Below are 24856 nucleotides of genomic sequence, written 5' to 3' on the forward strand. Positions count from 1 at the left end.
ACACCTGAAATCACCCTTACTTCGGAATACTTCTCTCCACTGAGAATGACATGCTGCGTTCTGCTATCTAGGAATCGTGCAATCCTAGCATCTGTTTGAGCCAGTGAGAGCAAACTGACACGCAGTACTCCGAAAATTGTTAGGCCCTGTGACCTCTATTGACTGGTAACAAAGCAGGGTCCGTCTTGTGTGCCCTGACTACGAATAATATTTGCTAGTACTGATCCAGCTGGTTAGCAGCTTCCGTTTTAATTAAATATTTGACAGTCAGGAGCAACAGGAAAAAAATTATCTTTATCTTAGTGCAGCCGCAAGTGCTATATTTAGACATAACATGGTTTACATGCATACATAAAGTCATGTTAATGCAGATACAGAAATATGCCCACAGCAGTCTCATCATTCTCTGAAGTATTATTATCTGTATCTTAGTGACACACCAAATGTCCTTCTCCACAGTGTGGTGTGATCAAGGAGAGAGATAAACTTGAAGTACTCGCTGCTCTCGACAGCTTGCTATCCGCAATCTGATTCACGGAATTCCATGTGGTGTATATGAGGCAGTTTGTCTGACCTGTACATCCCAAGTCTTACTGCTGCATTCTTTCACTCAGACTACCGTGACTGAGTTGTAGGGGAACATGCGTCACTCGTGAACAGCTTAAAGCGCTGTGAAAAAAAAAAATGAAGATCTGTTAGTGTATCTGTTTACGAAATCCACATCACATACTCAAAACATCGCGCAACATTGGTGCTCGTAGGCGACAATTTTAGTTTCACCTCCTATAGTTCAAGAAAATGGGCCTTTTTGTTAAACAGTTTTTGCTTCATATTCGTATCTTCTAATGTCCTGAATTCGGTCCAGTTGGCATCTTTTTTTGTTTTGTTTCTACATATACATATATACTCCACTAGCCACCAAGCGCTGTTTGGCGGAGGGCACAATTTGCGCCAAAGTCATATCCGGGGGAAAAACGACTATCTGAACGCCTCAGTATGTGCTCTAATTTCCCTTATCTTTGAATGGTGACTGTTTGAAAGTTGGTGGCAATAATATATGCTCTACATCCTCAGCGAAGATCGGATTTCGGGATTTAGCCCGTCGTCTATCTGCAATTGTGTTCCACATCAAACTTTCTATTAGATTTGTACCGCTCTCGCGATGTCTAAATGTACCAGTCATGAGTCTTGCCGATCTTCTTTGGACCCCTTCAACCTCTTGAATGAGACCCAACTGGTAAGGGTCGCATACAGACGAACAATACTCTAAGACTGGACGAACTAACGTATTGTAAGCACTTTCCTTTGTTGAAGGACTGCATCATTTCAGGATGCTACCAATAAACCGCAATATAGAGTTCGCCTTGACCATTACTTGTGTAATCTGATCATTCCATTTGAGATCATTTCGAATAGTCACACCTAGATACTTGACGGATGTTACCACTTCCAAAGACAGTGAATGTAGTTTGTACTCGTACATTAATGGGGATATTCGCCTTGTAAGACGCAGTAGGTTACACTTACTAATATTGAGAGATAACTGCCAGTCATTAAGCACGCATTTATTTTCTGCAAATCCTCTTTGATTTGTTCACAACTTTCGTGTGATACTACTTTCCTGTAGACAACAGCATCATCGGCAAACAGTCTAATGCCGCTGTCAATACCATAAAACAAATCATAAAAAGGAGCGGACCTATTACGCTGCCTTTGGGCACATCTGAAGTTACGCTTGTTTCTGTTGAAGTTACCCCATTCAGGACGACATACTGCTCTCTGTCGGTTAGAAAACTTTCTATCCAACCGCATATATCATTGGATAAACCGTACGCGCGCACTTTTTGGAGCAAGCGACAGTGCGGAACTGAGTCGAAAGCCTTTCGATAGTCGAGAAATATTGCACAACCTGGGAGCCTGTATTTAGAGCCTGTTGTATATCATGCACAAAGAGGGCCAGCTGAGTCTCGCATGACCGCTGTTTCCTAAAACGGCGCTGGTTTCTGCAGATGAACTTCTCACAGTCTAGAAAGGTCATTATATCTGAACACAAAATATGTTCCATGCTTCTTCTATAAATCGATGTCAGTGAAACTGGCCGGTAATTATGTGCGTCCGATTTTCTATCCTTTTTATAGATTGCTATAACGTGGGCCTTCTTCGAGTCCTGTGGAACTTTCCGCTATTCCAATGATCTCTGTTCCCGCAAGCTGGACACACGTCAGATGACAGTACTATTTTGATAGGATTGTGTCTCCTAGCCTGTTATGCTGTATAACATACAGTTAAGCTCTGCAGGTCAGCATACTGAAAAGGCGATAGTTCTCGCTTATTCTGTCTCTTACTTACAGGGTGGAGAAATACACTCCTGGAAATGGAAAAAAGAACACATTGACACCGGTGTGTCAGACCCACCATACTTGCTCCGGACACTGCGAGAGGGCTGTACAAGCAATGATCACACGCACGGCACAGCGGACACACCAGGAACCGCGGTGTTGGCCGTCGAATGGCGCTAGCTGCGCAGCATTTGTGCACCGCCGCCGTCAGTGTCAGCCAGTTTGCCGTGGCATACGGAGCTCCATCGCACTCTTTAACACTGGTAGCATGCCGCGACAGCGTGGACGTGAACCGTATGTGCAGTTGACGGACTTTGAGCGAGGGCGTATAGTGGGCATGCGGGAGGCCGGGCGGACGTACCGCCGAATTGCTGAACACGTGTGGCGTGAGGTCTCCACAGTACATCGATGTTGTCGCCAGTGGTCGGCGGAAGGTGCACGTGCCCGTCGACCTGGGACCGGACCGCAGCGACGCACGGATGCACGCCAAGACCGTAGGATCCTACGCAGTACTGTAGGGGACCGCACCGCCACTTCCCAGCAAATTAGGGACACTGTTGCTCCTGGGGTATCGGCGAGGACCATTCGCAACCGTCTCCATGAAGCTGGGCTACGGTCCCGCACACCGTTAGGCCGTCTTCCGCTCACGCCCCAACATCGTTTAGCCCGCCTCCAGTGGTGTCGCGACAGGCGTGAATGGAGGGACGAATGGAGACGTGTCGTCTTCAGCGATGAGAGTCGCTTCTGCCTTGGTGCCAATGATGGTCGTATGCGTGTTTGGCGCAGTGCAGGTGAGCGCCACAATCAGGACTGCATACGACCGAGGCACACAGGGCCAACACCCGGCATCATGGTGTGGGGAGCGATCTCCTACACTGGCCGTACACCTCTGGTGATCGTCGAGGGGACACTGAATAGTGCACGGTACATCCAAACCGTCATCGAACCCATCGTTCTACCATTCCTAGACCGGCAAGGGAACTTGCTGCTCCAAGAGGACAATGCACGTCCGCATGTATCCCGTGCCACCCAACGTGGTCTAGAAGGTGTAAGTCAACTACCCTGGCCAGCAAGATCTCCGGATCTGTCCCCCATTGAGCATGTTTGGGACTGGATGAAGCGTCGTCTCACGCGGTCTGCACGTCCAGCACGAACGCTGGTCCAACTGAGGCGCCAGGTGGAAATGGCATGGCAAGCCGTTCCACAGGACTACATCCAGCATCTCTACGATCGTCTCCATGGGAGAATAGCAGCCTGCATTGCTGCAAAAGGTGGATATACACTGTACTAGTGCCGACATTGTGCATGCTCTGTTGCCTGTGTCTATGTGCCTGTGGTTCTGTCAGTGTGATCAAGTGATGTATCTGACCCCAGGAATGTTTCAATAAAGTTTCCCCTTCCTGGGACAATGAATTCACGGTGTTCTTATTTCAATTTCCAGGAGTGTATTATGTCACGAAATTTTAACCCTAGATAGCTGATGCCAGTAGGAACCAAAATTACTAATGTTGCGCAGGCCGACAACGCACGATTTTTTAACTGCGAGAACTTGGCGCCTCGCGCTCCGAGTGGCCGCTGGATTGCGCTGTTGCCACATGCTCTGGACAACGCGTGATCGCGAACGCTTTGCCTGCCAGAGATCGCGATGTATCCGCAGCGGCCCGTACGCTTGGTTGTAGTGCGCCAGCCTTCCACTCTGGTGACCTGGGGCGAATCCGTCTGGGTCCCAACACATCCATTGTAGTTTCATGACAAGACGTATGGGGACAAACCCGTCAACTGCTGTTAGTTCACGCACAGAAAGTCTTTTACAAATTGTGTCGGCCCTGGAAAGGTTTTTTTTTTTTTTTTTTTGATAGCCGGGACATTGTTTACTTAAAGCAGGTGCTCGAACTGCGATCCTCTGACGCGACACAAGCTTGGTAACGTCGAACGGTGTTTTGTCGAGCTCCTTAGAAGATTCCTGGCATTGCCCTGATGTGATTGGCGGCATGTTGAATGCAATCCATAAATTCCTCTTCGTTTCTAGGTGGTTCGTGTCTGGGTGGGTGAACTAGAACCTTGAAGAATCCCCACAGGAAAAAGTTCGGGGGCGTCAGGCCTGGTGATGGCGGGAGCCACGTCCTACGATCACCTCTGGCAATTATCCGGCCGTCGAAGAGTTCATTTAAATATCAGCACACAGCACGACTGTTATGTGCGGGCGCTCCATCGTGCTGCAACCACATGCGTAGCCGTATGTCCAGGGGAACATCTACCAGCAAGCTGGGTAGAGTTTCTTACAAAAAGTGAAAGTAATTTGCTCTGGTAAGTCGAGGAGGTAGACGGACCGGCCCAATGAGATTGTCACTCATAATGCCTGCCCTAATGCTGAACGAAAATCGTTCCTGGTGTTCAAGGACGTACGTGACTTGACAATTTCCTCTTGCACAGTAATGAACGTTTCGAGTGTTGTAAAGGTCATTATAATGGAAGGTGCACTCGTCAGTAAACAACACAATGGCGGGGAAATCGGGATCTCGTGCAACACGTCGCAGAAACCACCGACAAAACCCGAGCCTGTGTTCATAGTCCGCCACAGGACTTAGACCTTAGGCAGGGTGGAAACTAAATGGATGTTGGCTGTCATCCCTCGAAAACTCGCAGACTGACCGATGAGTGACTCCCTTGTCGTGTCCAGCCGCTCGAGTACTTGTCGTAGGTGCTTCCGCGAAGGGCTCGAGAACAGTCTCTTCAAATTGAGCACCCCGTTTTGTTCGACTTCTTCCAGCATCACCATAATATCCCGCTAACGAGCTTGTTTCGCCAAGTTGCCGGTGAATTGCTGTAAACGTTTACAGGTGTGAGTGGCGTCTTAGTGGGTACCGTTCCTCATCCAACCGTCAAGCTTCATGCGTATTACCGTCGGTTAGTCCATAAACAAAAACCATATCTCGTTGTTCTTCAGATGAATACTGTGCCGCCATGAATGCTGTATGACTAAATCACAGGTGATGTGTGTGTGCTTCGAAGCGAAGCTTACCTGTGAATGCCTCTGACTTGGGGTGGAGACAAACAGCAAGACCTATTCGACACGTGTGCGTACCATGTTGGGGCAATGACGGGGCGAGGGACGTTTGTATGTGTGAGCTAACAACCATAGCTCTGCCCGTCAACCGACGAACGGCAACATAGCAATCCCACGGCCAATCGGAGCGCGTGGCGCCAAGTTTCTGTAGTTTAAAAATGGTGCGTTGGCGACCTACACAACATTAGTAATTTTGGTTCCTACTGGCATCAGCTATCCAGGGTTAAAATTTCGTTCAAATGGTTCAAATGGCTCTGAGCACTATGGGACTCAACGTCTGAGGTCATCAGTCCCCTAGAACTTAGAACTACTTAAACCTAACTAACCTAAGGACATCACACACATCTACGCCCGAGGCAAGATTCGAACCTGCGACTGTAGCGGTCTCGCGGTTCCAGATTATAGCACCTAGAACCGCTCGGCCACCATGGCCGGCTAAAATTTCGTGACACAACTTTTCTTCACCCTGTATAGTTATTTTGCTGATCATTGCCACTTGAGAAAGATTTGAAACTTTGGGTTGCTGTAGCTTACTGACGTGTGTTAAGATATGGACGCTCAAGATTCTAAGACAGCTGATCTTGAACTGAACTGTGTGTGAATAACTTTGCAGAGGAATGAAAAAGTAAGTTAAGCAGTGTTGTGTTCAATATTTAATGCGAGTTCATCACAATTAGTAACAACACAGAGCGGATTAAAGCAGAAATTGGGAGGCAGAGGACATGAAACAGTTTGGTAAGTTACAACTATTGAGGCATCTCAGGCTTTTGTCACTGGGGCTGCAAAGTGATTGGATTCTTTCTCATCCATCGGCGTTCTCATCTGTTCCGCCTCGTCTACAGCTTACAAGAAAACTCTACTCCTATATTGATTAATGGCTACTGCGCTTCAATGCCTTGAGAAATCACTCGCCAGATATTGAAACCCTTCACATGATTGACGCTGTTTGGAATAAGGGGAATCCCCGCCCTCGCCAATCACTTTAAGGTTGCCAATGCTATTCCGGCTGATAAGCAATTTATAATGCCTCATGAAAATCCTGCTGCTGTTTGCGCAATGCAATTGAAGCACCTCTGCACTGAATAATCTCTTCTTTGATATCTGTCTCTGCCGGCTTGGAAAATCTAGAAGACAAAACTCTTGCGAGACCTTATAACAATTCCGCCGAAAGGGCAATGTTACGTTGATCTCCTACAGTTCCAACCATACTTTGGCCTTTCTCAAACTGCAGGGAAAAGTCCCTATTTTGCTGAACATAACTACTGGGTGATCAAAAAGTCAGTATAAATTTGAAAACTTAATAAACCACGGAATGGTGTAGATAGAGAGGTAAAAATTGACACACATGCTTGGAATGACATGGGGTTTTATTAGAACAAAAAAAGTTCACAAAATGTCTGACAGATAGCGCTGGACAGCAAAACGTCAGTGACTGCGCATGACTCAGTCCGTGCGATTATTGGCTTTGGGGTTACCTGAAGTCGCAAGTGTATCGTGATCGACCGATGTCTATAGGGATGATGAAAGACAACATCCGACGCTAATGCCTCACCATAACTCCGGACTTGCTTTACAGTGTTGTTCATAACATTATTCCTCGATTACAGTTATTGTTGAGGAATGGTGGTGGACATATTGAACATTTCCTGTAAAGAACATCATCTTTGCTTTGTCATACTTTGTTATGCTAATTATTGCCATTCTAATCAGATGAAGCGCCATCTGTCGCACATTTTTTGAACTTTTGTATTTTGTTGGTTCTAATAATACCCCATGTGTGTCAATTTGTACCTCTCTACCTACATTATTCCGTGATTTATTCAGTTTTCAAATTTATACTGACTTTTTGATCACCCAGTATATTGCTTTCATAATACTGTGATATTTTTCAACGAAAATTATACGTTTATGCAGACAAAAAGGCTGTAATTTGGAACAGACATTTACGTTTGGTTTTCTTATTTGTTCCACGAAAACGAGTATTGGAAACACATAATGTCTGAAAACCACATATCTGTCACAAATTGCCTTTTTTCACAGTGAAACTTTAACTCAGCCAAAAATCCTCACGAAACCCGATCTAATACAGAACGTTCTATATGAAACAATAGCAAATGACATGATGTGTCACTACACACATATTTATGCACCCACATCTTATTGGTGCCCACAGCTGCAACTCTGCTTCACTATTCGAATCTTATAAAAGATTGTGATAATTAGATATAACATTTTAGAACTTGACGAACTATTGTGTATGACTATCGACACACGCAGCCACAGGAAAGAACGAACTCAATGAAAATATTTTCAGCAGTGTGTGTCACATACCAGGCAAGACACTAAAGAATATTGAGCTACCTAAAACACTAGAAAGCCTTAGACTACTACGTGGACCTGAAATCACTGTTGTTCTTTCCAAGTGTTTAGCACTCCCTGAAAATTTCAAGCTTCACGAACTCTGGATATCTGAATGCCTGAATGCCGCAAGCAAGACATTGCTTTCCATATCCATTTACCCTCCCTTGTGTTCTTTATTAGCTGATAAACTCCCAATATCCGTTCAGACTCCCGGAACACCTTCTCCTGTTATGTCTCCCATAAAATCAGAATTTCAACCTCGCACTGTATCCCCAGTCATTAAGAACTCTGCCCTCTTGACGTACATCTACCATCATGTCCCACCTTCCTCACACGCTCCAAGTGCTTATCCACGCTAATTTCAACCGCTTCCTCTCACAGACCATGAAATTATTCCTGAGAGCTATCCAGCCTACCAACTGTGTCGAATATGCCATATATATATATATATATATATATATATATATATATATATATATATATATCTTATTTAGCCTGACCATAAATAATAACTAGCAATCATAATGATTGCCATACTAATAATGATGATAAAATAATGGATAAATTAAGAATGATATTGATTAGTTTAGCACTTTTTAAGTCTTGTTTGGTATTAGAAGTGGAAGGGATAATGCAATATGAGAGGGCTGAAATTAAAGTGACAATGGCCGCTAGGATAGAAGAGAATTTCAACAGAAAACTTTTTAGACATAGGGAGGGAAAAGTGATGGGGGAGGGAGGTTTGATGAAAGTGAGAGTTTGATGAGAGTGAGCTGCAAGAAGAGGTAGCTGTTGGCATAAAAGGTGTGCCATTAGCTGTCTTTTGAAGTCTGAAAGGATTTTAATTTGTCTAATATTTTGAGAAATATTGTTCTAAAGTCTGGTTCCTGATACAGAACCTGGTAGTGTTGTTTAGTGGTACAGTGAAGATTTTCTGTTTTGAGAACAAATATTTCTGCTGTGTTGTTCAGATAGTAGTGTCAGGATTGATGATAAATAGGAAGGAGTGCGATGATTGAAAAGACGGTACAGCAAACACAGGGTGTGATGATCTCTACGCTTGTCGGCATGTATCCATGATAATTATTCTGTGGCAGTAGTGGTATAGTCTAAATAGCGTACATCACAAATGTATCGCACGCAAACATTCGTCGTCAGTTACAGCCAATGTGAGCTCACGTGTCAAAGCCCTAGGAGAATAGGATCACAATATTCGAGAATGGAGAGTGTTAGTGACTCTACAAGTTACATTTTAAGCTGGAGAGGAAACCTTTTTTATATTTCTGTAAGGGATGAAGTGATGCTCACAACATCTATAGAGTGCAGTTGCGTGTTCAAAAAATGGTTCAAATGGCTCTGAGCACTATGAGACTTAACATCTGAGGTCATCAGCGCCCAAGACTTAGAACTACTTGAACCTAACGAACCTAAGGACATTACACACATCCATGCCCGAGGCAGGATTCGAACCTGCGGCCGTAGCGGTCGCGTGGTTCCAGACTGAAGCGCCTAGAACCGCCCGGCCGCACCAGCCGGCAGTTGTGTGTTCAGTCCAGTGTAGGTGATGCTCCAGTAATATCCCCAAATTCCTCACAAAAGAAAGAAAGGTGATTTCTGCGGTGTGTAGGATTAAGGGTAGAAGAGATTCTTTGAAATAAGGAGTAATAATTTTTCTGTGAGCAATTAAGATTGCTTGAGTTTTATATGGGTAAGTTTCAAACCTATGTCCTGCTCCCATGCTGATAAAGCAAGTTAAGTTAGTATTTTCATTCTGGACGGCTACGTTCAGATTTACTGGGCTTGTAATTAGCTATAACTGAAGGTCATCAGCGTATAAATGATATTTTCAGTTGGGGACAATAGTGGGCACATATTAATACATAATGAGAAAAATAAGGGTCCATTGTTGATGGTTATGGAGCCTCAGATACCACATTCTTCCACTGTGACTTCTTTGTTTCGCTCATTACTCACTGTTGGCGGTATGTAAGGTATTAGTGGAACCACTGTACAGCATTTGAAGCAAAGTTTTGACTTTCGATTTTAGCACGTAGAATATCAAAGACGATAGTGTCGAAAGCTTTGCTGAAATCCAAAAAGCACACAATAGTCGCCTATTGTTTATCCATAGCTTATTTCAATTCGTCAGTTACGTTTATGAGTGCTGCCGTCGTGCTACGATTTTTCCTGAAACTGGTTTGGTATTCATCCGGAAGGTTATAAGATCTTAAGTAACTGGTAAGCTCGTCAGGAACTATGTACTCTAAAGCCTTAGATAATTCTGGTAGAATGCAAATGGGCATGTAGTCGGAAGGTTCTTCGGCAGATTTCGTTTTGGATGGAGGTTTCATGAGCCCCTTTTTTGAAGCTATTGGGAATAGGCTGGAGGCCAGAGAATTGTCAAGAATATACGTTATTATCGGCAGTAATGGATCGACGAGGAAAGGGATCATTTGTATTGTAATATTGTCGTGTCCTGCGCCTGCAGAATGAATTCATGCAATTGACTTTCTGCCCGTGTTAAGGGTTACCGGGCGTAGAAAAAAACTGATTTGTAACGAGCGTAGATACTGCAAGGGATTCGATATATTGCGTCCTTGTGCATTGGTCAAGTAGAGATGTAGGCTTGGCGGAATATTCGTTTAGATCTGCAATAGGAACGAGAGGTTCAGCTGCAGATTGAGGTTTGCATATTCCTGGCCCTTCTAGATTTTTCCACAAGACGGAAGGACTGTAAAAGTAGTCGCTTGTAGGCGAGATGATTCTCGGAGTTAGGGTGTGCTGAGTCTCTGATACTCATAAGTTCTTTGAGTTGAGGTATGGTGCAGGTTTTCCTTTGACTCATACAGTTTTTATCGGAGAGGGTTTATCATATTAATTGCTGAGTCTCTGAGTGAAATTAGGTACTTCATTAATTTAGGACAAATTTATTTCATGCCGTTTGCTGCCAAGAGGTATCAACGGCGTCGGCTTAAGCTCAGACATGCTTATGCTTAAAATCTCTAAAAATGACCAACTGTAGTTTGTTCTTTGGACATTGCAACGAATAAATGTCTCTGAGCACTATGGGACTTAACATCTATGGTCATCAGTCCCCCAGAACTTAGAACTACTTAAACCTAACTAACCTAAGGACAGCACACAACACCCAGCCATCACGAGGCAGAGAAAATCCCTGACCCCGCCGGGAATCGAACACGGGAACCCGGGCGTAGGAAGCGAGAACGCTACCGCACGACCACGAGAAGCGGGCTTGCAACGAATAATTCATGAATATTACATCATGGGAAGATAAGTAAGGTACAGAAATTTGATTTGTTCTAATTACTCTGGAGAGTTAGTTGCGAAAATATCGATAGAGTTGTGAGTATCTGCTGTATGATGAGTCGGAAAGTGGAAGCAGTGTAGGATTTGAGCGGGGAAGTATACGAATGAATTTTGAAAGTGCAGGACTGTTGCTTACAAAATTTATGTTTACATCTGCGGCTGAGATTATGTGTTCGTACAAAGATTCAGGACCTGAGAATGCGGATGCAAAGCTAGAAAACTGTCCACTTTTGAATGGATTGTATGTTACACGGATAAGACACTTTCTATTCAGATGCTTAATTTCAGGTCCTTTGTCCTCGTTTTTGGAAGTGAGCACGACATTGGGGAGTATTTAGGGTGTCTCTCCGAAGAGTCGCCAGCCGCTTTTTGTGTTTCGGCGGATATTTCCAATTTCGTTTTTTCCAATATGTAGCTAGAGGCGGCCCAAACAAATATTGTGTCGACGGAAAGCGTAGGTTTGTTTCCTGTTACAAACGGAATTACTTTTAAAGGGGAATTTTATGTACCCAATCTACAGAGCAGTGCAAAATTAGTCTAGTGCGTTATTTGTTTTATGGATATGTACGGGGTGTTCAAAAAGTCTCTCAGCAGTGCCGTATGATTGTTAGCCGCGCGTACCGTATGATTGTTCGCCTGTCTGTGTTAACTTCCCTACAAGTGGACTCTCCCAACTTTCCACCGTTTCGTTTATCTCAGCCAGCGTCAGTAGTATCGTTGGTGTGTGTCGTTAGTGTTGACGTGAACGTTTGAGTTTAGTTCCTTTGTTCGTTTGTTTCGTTTTTGTCACTGTTAAAATGCTAACCATTGAAGAACGAGTGTTTTAGTCGAACAAGTGTTCAAAGCTGGCGGTAAATACATAGTTGCAGTTCGTCAAGCATTTAATTCAGTTTTCCCGGAGACAACACTCTCACACGCGATACTGTGCGAGATTTGATTAACAAATTTCGAAGTACGGGTTCAGTGACAGAGGTGCCGAGAAGTAGTCGTCCTAGCGTTTGTCTGAGGATTAACTACTCGATTTTTCTGATAAAAATGTCCTTGAGTCCGAACAAATGGTTCAAATCGTTCTGAGCACTATGGGACTTAACCTCTGAGGTCATCAGTCCCCTAGAACTTAGAACTACTTAAACCTAACCAACCTAAGGACATCACACACACCCATGCCCGAGGCAGGATTCGAACCTGCGACCGTAGCAATCGCGCGGTTCCAGACTGTAGTGTCGGAACGGCCCACAAAGCTGCAAGGAAATATTTAGAACTTTACCTATACGAAGTGAAAGTCGTGCAAGAACTGAAAAATAATAATCATGGGAAGAGACTGCATTATTGTCAATGGTTCAAAAATTTCGTTCAACAAAATGGAAGGGATATTCTTAATGAAACGTTGTTCACTGATGAGGCGTGGTTTCATTTATCACGGTACATGAACTCGCAAAATTCTCGTATGTGGAGTACTGCAAATCTATTGTGTATTCATGAGGAACCACTTCATTCTGTGAAAATAGGACTTTGGATTGCAATTCCTAGACGTCGGATTGTGGGGCACTTATTTTTCAACGAAACCATAAACGCACAACGATACTGCAATGATATTCTGTACCCATTCATAGGAGAACTTGTGTTAAGTCAAATGCTGAACGGTTATTTTCAATAAGATGGTGCAACCGCGCATACAGCTCGCGTTTCAATGTCACTGCTTGCTGATGTTTTTGGTGATCACATAATTTCACAGGGACTTTGGTCTCCACGATCACCTGACCTAACACCACCTGACTTTTTCTTCTGGGGTGCAGGGAAAGCAACTGTCTATAAAAACCGTCCAAAATCCATCGATGAATTGAAAACTGCAATATCCACTTTCGCTGCTTCTGTTACAGCTTGTGTTTTGGAAACATGATTAGACGAATTGAATTGTGTATTCAACAACAGGGGGGACACTTTCAACATTTAATGTGAAAATTTGTAAGTAAAAATGAATATTCAATAAATTAATAACTTGTATTTCACTGAGCTTTATTTCGGTATTGTTATGTTACGGTGCTCGCTTATTTCCAAGTCCGTATCGATCTTAGTGCTGAGTTTTCACTCAGACGGCGCTTTGGCGTTAGGCGGTTGTTTCCGCGTGTGATCGCTGGCGGCAGCTTAGCTGGAGGTGTATGAAGAGGAAAGAGGTGGCTGCCTTGGCGTGGAGTCAGTTTGGCTCGGCGGGGGTTTGTTTGCGTCTGTACGCCGGGTGGGGCCTGATGGGAAGACCGGACCGTCCTTTTACGGTTAATAGTGTGGACAGCGGCGTGGTGTGCCGTTTAACTTGGTTCGCAAGGGGAGCAAAATCTCGCCTGTTGTAGTTTGTCGCGCCTGAGTTTGAAATACCTGCTATGCGCGGCGAGATGTCATTTCGTTCTCCTGTCTCTCCGTCGCTGGGATTGCTATCCTCGTTTACCGTCCCATGGATGTATATCGATGCTCTCCGTACTCTACTAGACGCTGGTGATGGAAGTGCATCGTTAAGCCGCACGTCAGTCTGGGTGCTTTATGTTTGATCTTCAAGTGCATAGTCTTCGAGTGGCACTCCTTAGAGTTTTCCTTGCGCAGTTAGATTGGAGTTTATTTTGTCTTGTGGTGCTTCCGCTTTCCGTTAGCAAGGGTTAAGCTTGTTTCGGCACTCCATACGACGCTTGGCACCTCAGCAGGCGGGTCGAAGCCACCATCGTGACTAAGCGAAAGCTTTTGGACTGAGAGGTCTTGTGTTTTGCATATTGTTCATAAATTGTCGTTTTGGTAGTAAGTTGGCTGAGGTTTCTTATGGATATCCCGGCATTTGGTCTGTTGTCTGGCCCAGGCTAGGTCTCATTATTTTAAAAGTCGGTCCTTGTTTTGGCTTGGCACGATTTTGGTTTACTGCCTGGTGGTTCTGATAGTACGCTGGGTCACTGTGGTTGTGTTGCATTTTGTATGGGGCTGTGTGCTCGGAGCCGTGGAGTACCATTTGTGTGAACTGCTTCACTCGGGAGTACTGATCGGGCTATTCTGGGTCATTTACTGTATGAAATGAGTTTATTATTATTTTGAAGTAACATTACCACTTAAATGATTTAATTCTTGTTGCATTAATTGCAACTTGGGCACTAAGAAATTTAGTAGTGTAATTACGGAAGATTTAATAGTGGCACATGCCCCTTTACCTGTTTTGTAATCTGTTAATTACCGAAAGACCTAAAGCTCATATGATGTGATTTTCTTAAATTATTGTATTTTTATGTCATGTTATTGTCTTTTTTTAATTTGCTGATCACTGGTGTACTGTTACAAGTATTAAAATGTTTCAGGTAGCTATTACCTGGGTGGAACACGTGGAACCGCAACGGAATGAGTAGTTTCGTGCCTTACGTGTCCGTTGTTGGCGCGGCCTAGTGTCTGTTGTTTGTTTTGGTGCACCTGAGTTAAGTATTGTGTTGCCTCCTCCCTTGCGGACCCGTCGTGTTCTTCTCATAAGCATTTCCTTCAAGGCATTTTAGTTAATTTTTTTCTAGTATTATTTTAATTTCTTACATTGCTAAAATTGTGCTGCCTTCATTATGCACACTGTTTGTCATAGCAGAGTTGGTGTGACATTGTAATTTATTAAACTCCATTGTATGTGCCCTTCGTGATACATATTGTATGTCATAATAGACTGGAGTATGCCACTTGTAATGTTTCATATATCATGATGTGCATGTGTAATGGTGCAGTAAATGAATGATTGTTATTTCTCTTTTGGCGCCCTTCATGCCTCCTTTCTTGTCCCTATTGGTACGCTATCTTTGTACATGTGTTGGTAATCCACATCAGGTATATTCACTGCGGCATACGTCACGCACGGCTAGTAATCATACGGCACTGCGGAGAGACTTTTTGAACACCCCGTATTAACGGGGACAGTAAAACACGGATAACCAGTACCTCCAGAAACGACAGAACCACCCAGACTCGCACTGCTACTGGCATGCAGCAGCGCTGCTCATTCCTTGCTGGAGTACTGATTATTCTTCATGTTTTACTATCCCCGTTAAAGAATATCGATAAAACGAATAACGCACTAGACTAATTTTGAACGGCTCTATCTATTGGTCCCGCTTTAATAATCGTTTTGTTTCTAACGTGAAACAAACCGACGCTTGCCCTCGACACTCAATGTCTCATAAAAGATTTTAAGAGCAATATTCGTTCAGGCCTAATTAGTAGCTACACATTGCAAAAACAAAATTGAAAGCATATGCCGAAGCACCAGAGAAAATGTATGTGCCGACTCTTAAATTACAACGTAGCACTCACCACATTCATCTACATCTACATTTATACTACGCAAGCCACCCAACGGTGTGTGGCGGAGGGCACTTTACGTGCCACTGTCATAACCTCCCTTTCCTGTTCCAGTCGCGTGTGGTTCGCGGGAAAAACAACTGCCGGAAAGCCTCCGTGCACACTCGAATCTTTCTAATTTTACATTCATGATCTCCTCGGGAGGTATAACTAGGGGGAAGCAATATATTCGATACCTCATCCAGAAACGCACCCTCTCGAAACCTGGACGGCAAGCTACACTGCGATGTAGAGTGCCTCTTGCAAAGCCTGCCACTTGAGTTTGCTAAACATCTCCGTAACACTATCACGCTTACCAAATAACCCTGCGACGAAACGCACCGCTCTTCTTTGGATCTTCTCTATCTCCTCTGTCTACCCGACCTGGTACGGATCCCACACTGATGAGCAATACTCAAGTATAGATCGAACGAGTGTTTTGTAAGCCACCTCCTTTGTTGATGGACTACATTTTCTAAGGACTCTCCCAATGAATCTCAACCTGGCACCCACCTTACCAACAATTAATTTTATATGATGATTCCACTTCAAATCACTTCGTATGCACACTCCCAGATATTTTACAGAAGTAACTGCAACCAGTGTTTGTTCCGCTATCATATAATCATACAATAAAGGATCCGTCTTTCTATGTATTTGCAATATATTACATTTGTCTATGTTAAGGGTCAGTTGCTACTCCCTGCACCAAGTGCCTATCCGCTGCAGATCTTCCTGCATTTCGCTGCAATTTTCTAATCTCTGTATACTACAGCATCACCCGCGAAAAGCCGAATGGAACTTCCGACACTATCTACTAGGTCATTTATTTTCAAAAGTAATCACAACACGCCTTAAGACATTTATTCCATTGGGAGACGAGAAGATGAATTCCTGTTTCGTAGCACGCCGTCGACCGCTTAGACTGCTTGCACATAACACGATTTTGTCCGTACGGGGAAAACCCGTACAGGTTTAAATCGTAGTCGGTTGATTTTCACACTGAACGATTTTAAACGTCAAACAAGAACATCAGTTCCTTTCAAAGTGTGACCTGGTATAGTTCTTACTAAGGATCGTGAACAAGTCATTGCGTTATGGATACTGTATCGACGTCGGAGAAGACGAAGGCGCAATCGCCTTCATTTGGTTCATCCAATTAATCTGAGACGTGAGGAAGTCGGGGTTTTCCACACATTATTTGCAGGCCTGAGAAACGACAACAGAAAGTTTTTTAACTATTTTCGTATGGCTCCTTCGATGAATTACACAGGAGTCTGAAGAATGTTCTGCAATGCGCAATTCAGAAACTGTATACAGTCTACTGAAATTACTTTAAGGTAAGTTTTTAAATACAGCTTTTTGTTACTGGTGTTTCAACAAATATGCCATTGAAGCTAAATAATGTCTAAAATATAATTTGTCAAATGTGAAACAGAAGACTATATGAAGTGTCTCTTCTGCAGATAGAAAATCAGTCTACTGTAGCCTTCGTGAAATAATTTGCTTTTTTAAACTTTTAATACTGTTTTATTTAGTTAGCCTAGTTATACCTTGACCACTTTATATTGAGGGAATAAGTACCCCACGTTTTTAATTATTTACTTATTTTTAATTATTTGCTTAAGAAAATTTACGGAACTAACTACTAGATGGTAAAATTATGGGTATACCAACTACACACGGCCGTAATTCTTTATAAGGAAAAGTAAAATGTTATTCAGCTATAATACAAGTAAGTCTTTGCAAATAAGTATTTACGTTGCTTAATAGGAAGTACTTAACAAATGCGTTTTTTTCTGTATCACTAATGCTCTCAAAATGTGGATTGAGTGCTGAACATACCTCTTCACAGGCTTTTCTTGTTGCGTTTCTATGCTTATAAATAACTAAATTTTTGCCCCATAATACAGGTTTTGATTCAACTAGCGATATCAAAATTTCAGCGTCAATTCCTCCCATAATGTGAAAATAAGCCAGCGACACACAAACTGAAAGCACGGAAAATCGCAACCTGTTTGAAGAAATAAAAGAATGGTTCATCATAAATAAAGTGAAGATCAATGAAGAAAAAACCCAACATTTGATATGCAGTCTAACCAACATTGAAGAGCAAGAAAACATGGAGACTGTCAGACTACTGGGCTTCAAGATTGACAGCAGACTCTCCATGAATGATCACACAGCATATGTATGCACCAAACGTTCTCGTGTAATATACCTCCTGAGGAAGCTGAAGAGGGTAATAACTGACCAGTTTCTCACAATAGTCTACCATGTACTCTTCCACAGCCACATTAGCTATGGACTGTTGTCGTGGGGACACTCCTCAGGCTGCAAAGATGTGTTGCTATTACAAAAAAGGCCATCAGGATCATTTCCTCTAACAAAAGATTGGACCACTATAAGCCTATTTTCACCAGGCTAGGCATAATGACTGTTTTTAGCCAGTATGTGTTTTTCTGCCTCATTTATATAAAAAAAAGTCTAAGGAATTTTAGCATAAGACAAGAAATACATAATCATGACACTCGCTGTAAGAGGAACATTGAAGCGCCAAGGTGTCGCCTATCAACCACACAAGACAGCTTTCCAACAGTCGCCCTAAAAATGTACAATCAACTGCCTCCAAAAGTGAAATCCCTGCCACCTGAATTATTCCGGAAAAAAATGCTCGGGACTTGAAACAACATCCACTCTTTTCCTTGGAAGAGTTTTCAACAGTGGTTCTAGTGAATGGAAAAAATAATAAATATTGCTATGTTTTATATATAATTTTGCCTAAATTTAATCTTCTTTTTATGTTCTCAGTTAACTGCACATTTAATTTTGTGTTTTACTTAAAGCACATATTTTGCCAAAACGAAACTTTATGTGTGTGATCTACATGGTTTGTAAACATTTTGCTTTATGGCATTTTCATTTTCTGCTATGAAGTTTTACTTTCCTGTTTAGTTATATTTCATTTTCTCTATGTTCTATGTGGTTTTGTGCACTGCATAAATATTTTCTATTATTTGTAATATAAATTTTGTATTTAGTGTTGTATAAATGTTAGTTGATAAACATTGTATTTGTGACGCAGTCTGTCCAGCCATGGCTGGTAAACGACGAAGATATAGAATAAAGTAATAAAATGAACGGAGTGGAAATAACACTGGGGCAGCTCCCGTACGACTGAAATCGTGTAGTGTGGGCGGCCACTGAGCCGAGAGTACGGCACGGTGCCGTGTGGCGGCAGTGACTCTGGACGGGTGCAACACGACTAAAAATCGTGCCCTTGTTGTAACCGTACAGTGTAAAGGGTCTCATGCTCTTCAACAGTCGACAAAGAAAATTTGCCCGTACGGTTTTTGCCCGTACGGGCGAAATCGTGTAATATGCAAGCAGTCTTTACGGATATGCAGCCGCATCCACTCTTGCACCTGCTCGTCAGACTGAAACCGACGCCAACGCGTGCGTTTCTTCAGGCTGCCAAAGACGTGAAAATCGCACGGTGAAAGATGCGGAATGTGCGGATGTTGTTGCAGCGTTTCCCAAACAAATCGCTGAAGCTTAGCCCACGTCCGATTGGCAGTACGGGGGCGGGCGTTATCATGCAGGAGGATGATTCCCCCGACAGCATTCCTGGGCGTTTTGATTTTATGGAACGTCGCAGTTTTCGCAAAGCGTCATCATAACGCTGCACACTGGTGTGGTCCCATACTCGAGGAACGCAAAGAGTGGAGGAATAATCCTGTTGCAATACAACGGCCGGCAGTACACTGCCAACCAGATGAATCAGTGATTTGGTTGGGAAACACTACATCATCCCTACAGATCGTTCACACTGTGAATTTCACATGAAGAAAGACATGCGTAGACGCTGGTTTCAGTCAGACGAGGACGTCCAAGAGTGGATGCGGTTGTGTATCAGTGGAATATTTCCTGAATTGTTGAAATATGCTGAAGTTAAGCCACTGTTTAAGAAGGGAGATGGCATCAAATCTCCGTCCAATTTACTTTTGCAGCATTCTCAAAAATTTTTAGAAAGACTAATGTACAATCGGCTTTATAACCATGTTATCTCAAATAACATACTGTCAAAGTCGCTATTCGTATTTCTAAAAGGTTCTGATATTGAGAAGGCTATCTACACTTACAGTGAAAATATGCTTAATTCATTAGACAAAAAATTGCAGGAAACTGGTATATTTTGTGATCTGTCAAAGGCATTTCAGTGTGAAAATCACAATTCCTTTTAAGTAAATTAAAATATTGTGGTGTAACAGGAAATTCTGCGAAATGGTTCAAATCTTATATCTCTGGCAGGAAACAAAGTGTGTTATTAGGAAAGAGATATGTATTAAGTTATCAGGCATCATCCAACTGGGAACTAATTACATGTGACGTCCCACAAGGTTCCTTTTTCTTGTGTATATCAATGACCTTTCATCAGTAACATTACCAGACGCCAAGTTCGTTTAGTTCGCCGATGATACAAACATTGGAATAAATAGCAAATTAAGTGTAGTCTTAGAAAGATCAGCTACTAAAATATTTGTGGACATTAATCACTGGTTCCTTGCCAATTCTTTGTCACTATGGAAGAACACACGACATGCAGTTCAGAACTTGTAAGGGGTGTTCCACGAGTATATGCCTAACATACGATGATAAGCAGATAGAAGAAGTGGACAGTGTTAAATTCTTGGTATTGCAGCTTAATAATAAATTCAACTGGGAGGAGCACACCACAGAACTGCTGAAACGTCTTAACAAATCTCTATTTGCAATGCGAATTGTGTCAGACATAGGGGATATAAAAATGAAAAAGCTGGCATACTATGCTTATTTTCATTTCATAATGTCATATGAGTTTATTTTTGCGATAATTCATCAAACCAAGCTAAATTTTCCGGGCACAAAAACGTGCAGTAAGACTTATATGTGGTATGAACTCAAGAACATCCTGCAGAAGCCTGTTTAGGGAACTTGGGATACTAATTCCTGCTTCCCAATGTATTTATTCATTAATGAAATTTGTCATTAAAAATATATCACTTTTTGAAACCAACAGCTCAATTCATGGAAGCAGTACTAGAAATAAGAATCATCCTCACAAGGATTAAAAGTCACTTACTCTTGTACAAAAAGCTGTGCATTATTCAGGAACGCACATTTTCAATAACTTTCCAGCAGCCATAAAAAGCTTAACAACCAATGAAATTCAGTTTAAGAGGAGCCTCAGTGTGTGTGCGTGTGCGTGTGTGTGTGTGTGTGTGTGTGTGTGTGTGTGTGTGTGTGTGTGTAAGTAAGTACAATCTAACTTCTGCACAATTTGAGTGCAGTAATCAGTAATGTGTTCATTGTAAATAAGTATTACAGTAGTTCTTTTGCATGTTTATTACCTTATAAATAAAAAAAACTTTTTTATTTTAAATTCAGTGCATTAGTGTTTGTAAAATGATTCTTTCGTACAGTGTTCATTAAAAATGACGATCATTCCACTTGGGACTTGTGGAAGGTACATTAGCTTATTTGTTTCTGTTGTAAATATTTGTCATGTATTATTGTTTTTCTGAGATATTCTACGTCCTGGAGGACCTCCTCACTACGGATCAATTGGAATGAAGGTAAATCTTATCTAATCTAAAAGCGGCCAACTGCGTTCTACGAAGCAGGAATTGGTCGTCTCATCTTCCAGTGCGATAAATGTCTTAAAGTGTGGTGATTACTTTTGAATGGACGATTCCAAGGTCCTGTTGTGGCAAGCGCTCGTTTTTCATTTGACTGCCCTTTATATGTACCTCTACACTTACTATTTTTCAAGGAATGAGAAGTCTTTATTTTACGTTTTGTTGCATGCCACTCCTGACTTTTTACATCTGGTTAAACAGCGATGTAACACGAAATTCGAAACTGCTAATTTTGAAAATAGTAATTTGAACGTATCCACACCTCAAGGTTTCAGCTCCGAAAAGGCAGACAACGCTAAAATTTTAATTTTTTTGTTTTTCAGAGCGTCTAACACTGAAGTCTAAATGACGAAACATTCTAAAAAGAACTTGTCATTACTGGTTCCACGTGATAACATCCAATTCTAATTCACTATCAGACTCAAAACAGAACAAAAATTAAAATTTCAACCCAGAGATGGAGCATACTTCTAACGCATATCTTCATATTGATGTATACTGAAATCTATGCATATTCTTTCTTTCGCATCAGAGTACATTACATATTGTTTGCAACCTTTATTTATAAACAAATACAAACAGTCTATAGATTTTTTTGTGTATCTGATCGTAATGAATTTGAGTACATGTCTATAATACATAGGTATCATGGTTAAAAAGTGTTTTTAGTATTTAGAATGTCTTGGCAGAGCACAATATACACATTGTTAATTATTGTTAAGTCTAACCTGAAACAATTTGTCAGATCATAACAATAGTGCGGGGTCGACTCAAATTAAATCTTGAGGTGCTCTTTGAAAGTATAGTAAAGTATTACACAGTCTGACAATGTTCTGGTTTAGGTCTTTCGCGCGAATGATTCCTATAGAGGTATCACAAGTCACAGTAAGTTCACAAACACAAGCGTTAATTTCAGGGCAATATCAGACTCCAGTAAAACAGTTTCCGTGTCCCTGTTGCTAGCACCTCTTTTCCAGTCGGAGCTGAATGCCGCCGTTGGGTACGAGAATGATGCTCCTGGCGTTGAAGTCCAGGTCCACCTGAGTGGCCTCTGTCGTCCGCACGCTGTACTTGGACAAGATGTACACCAGGCCAACCTTGGTCTGCAGCAGGCCCAGTCTCATACCTGCAACATTATTAGAGAAATCCAAATAAAATCCATTCCCCTATTGACACAAAAAGTTCTTAATAAATATTTCTTCTCAATATTTTTGGCGGCAACTGGTTTCTCCTTGCCCAGATTAGTTAATAAATTAGCTTCGGGCATTATACTTTTTCACCATAAGAATAAACTTGATGTAAACGTTACGCCATGTATTCTACCGTATTTGCTCGAATATCATTGGATTTCTTTTCATGTGGAGCGGAAGCCAAGCTATGACCAGTACAGTCAAGTACGACCATAAGGATAGTGTCATGCTGTGTTACACACACATAGACTGAGCGATAATGCGGGACAACAGCTTCATCGGCGCATTAAACTTGGGCAGCACAGGCCACCCAGCTGGTCCGACTAACCTGCGATGGTGTGAAGAGTTGCAGTTCAGACGGAAAAAGAGACGAGCAGAGAAACAATATAGCTTCGAATGTCATTTAATTTTTAAAGAGAATGAAATAATATTCGAAGAAACTCCAGCGCGCTTCTTAGGTGACCAGAGGGAAAGCATTAAATGCAGTCGTTCTCAGCTGATATAGTATTTTTCTGAGCGAGCTGTGTGTAATGTAAGAGCATACTGCAGGGACTTCACCGTTCTGTTGAATACTGAAGCCACTGAAGGTATTAATTACAGTCAGTCGTCTGGTAATCTCTTGGCTCCTTCCTTGGCCGAATCCGGAAATACATTTCAGTTCTGGAACTGTTACCTGCTACGCTGATAACGAGCCTACCAACAACAGAATCCACAAAGCCAACCAGGCGCCGCATTTTTTCTTCCTCTTTTATGATGAGCCGTTCGATATCCCACCAGCGTTCGGTAGTGACATTTGAAAAAGCAGTATGCGTTAGTCCAGTATGTCTGGCAGCTTAACAGTCTTCTTACTTTTCGGGCCAAGTCCCGCAACTTGGCTCCAGATAAGTTCTGTTGGGCTCATACTGTAATTATACAGTAGCAAATGCAAAAATACAGCATTTGTATGATGTGCTCGATGCTGTGAAGATGATAGTTTTTCATGTTTCTACGATCCTTATCTACCTCTGTGGTGTAAAACGATGGACATAGTCCAAATAATGAGGATTTGGTTTTTCATTTTTGCCTTAAAATGATTATTTTTTTAAAAATTTAAGCATCTTTTATGAACAGTCTTTTATAAAGCATCTATAATTAAGAATTTGTTTTTGAAATGAAAACACGAATTTCGCGTCCAATATGTAATTAGAAACAAGAAGACGTGCATTATTCACAAAAATGATGATGAGGTTTATAATTACGAGAGGTAGGTATTTCAATTTGAACGAGAAAAAAAATGATGACGAGGGGATTCGAATCTTCAACCGTTTATGTATAATATCCCATTACGCTACCGACTGCGCTAAACTTTCAACATTAAGAGACGTATCAATTGTATTACATACAATAGCTTGGAAAACTTCCAGCCTGATTATCTCCATCAATTTATGACAAACATTAAAAACAGCCTATTTCTCGGCGCTTATTTCACAGGCGTGTTTCACTACGCAACAGAAAGCAGCCTCAGCCATTTTCATACTGCGCAGTTACAGCGAGACTATCAGATCACAACGATGCAGAGGCTGTGACTGTACACGACTTCTGAAATAAAAACTACGCACCTAAAGTGTGATTAGGAAAAACATTGATGGCTGTTAATACATTTGAATACCTTAAAGTTTCATTTAACGTAACTTAATATACCTAATACATAAGTAGAACCTACTTCCAAGAGCGTGACATCACCAGCGTACGTGGGGATTCTGACCAATCATCGCCTTTGTATTTACAGCAGGTTTATTCGTATGATGAATGGATTATAGTTTCTTCTGGCTTTGCAACAAGTATTAAATGTGAGTTTCGTCGAGAGCCTTACGGCGAAAAAATTAGTAAGGGGAGGTAGAGCCATACACCATTGACCGTTCCACTTGGGCAGTTTGTTGGCCCAAATCCAGTCTCTGTGATCTCAACCTCTTACTAACACATTAAAATACTTGGAATGAACGTTTGAGGTTAAACTAACGTGGAGTGCACACTTCCATACCAACATGAAGCCTGAAATCAATTACAACTACTACCATGCTACACTTGGTGTTTACATACGTCTAGCAATATTCTCACATGTAAATAAGCGAGTGTAGGGACGATATAAGAGCGCTCAAGGTCACGTGCCGTTTACAAACATTACGTAACACGCTTAATAGCCTCTGAGGCCAATGCTCACAGAATGTACAACACGGATTCGCCACCCACAGCACCCCCTAACTAAACCACCATAATACATTTGTCAATAGATACTCTATGTCATCAGGATACTGTGTTGAGAACCATGCGGCCCAGAGAACCCAGGAGCCCAAAGGTGCTACCAAAGAAAACAAATCACTTGTCAGCCATTGGCAAGATAAATGTCTGTTTTTACTAACCTTTATTATTCACTTACAGTAGATAAATGATACATCACCAAGAACCTTAATACTTTTACAATTTAAATCACTTTTAAACCAAATATAAACTGCCTCAGACTCATTTATCTTATGACGGTTCCTAGTCCTCAAACCAGAGGCTGCTTATCCG

The 24856-nt window shown here is 42.1% G+C and overlaps 1 protein-coding gene across 1 annotated transcript in view; it reads right to left on the minus strand.

Moving 5' to 3' along the window:
- Positions 1-21659: 21659 nt before the first annotated feature.
- LOC126272524 (cytochrome P450 6k1-like) overlaps positions 21660-24856 on the minus strand; it is a 183975-nt gene continuing 180778 nt past the window's right edge. Inside the window, exon 8 of the mRNA XM_049975440.1 lies at positions 21660-22242. Coding sequence (XP_049831397.1) covers positions 22076-22242 — 167 coding nt within the window. The 3' untranslated portion in view covers positions 21660-22075. The remainder of the gene's footprint in view (positions 22243-24856) is intronic.

This window comes from Schistocerca gregaria, chromosome 5 (assembly GCF_023897955.1).
Source record: "Schistocerca gregaria isolate iqSchGreg1 chromosome 5, iqSchGreg1.2, whole genome shotgun sequence".
NCBI classification, from domain to species: Eukaryota; Metazoa; Arthropoda; class Insecta; order Orthoptera; family Acrididae; genus Schistocerca; species Schistocerca gregaria.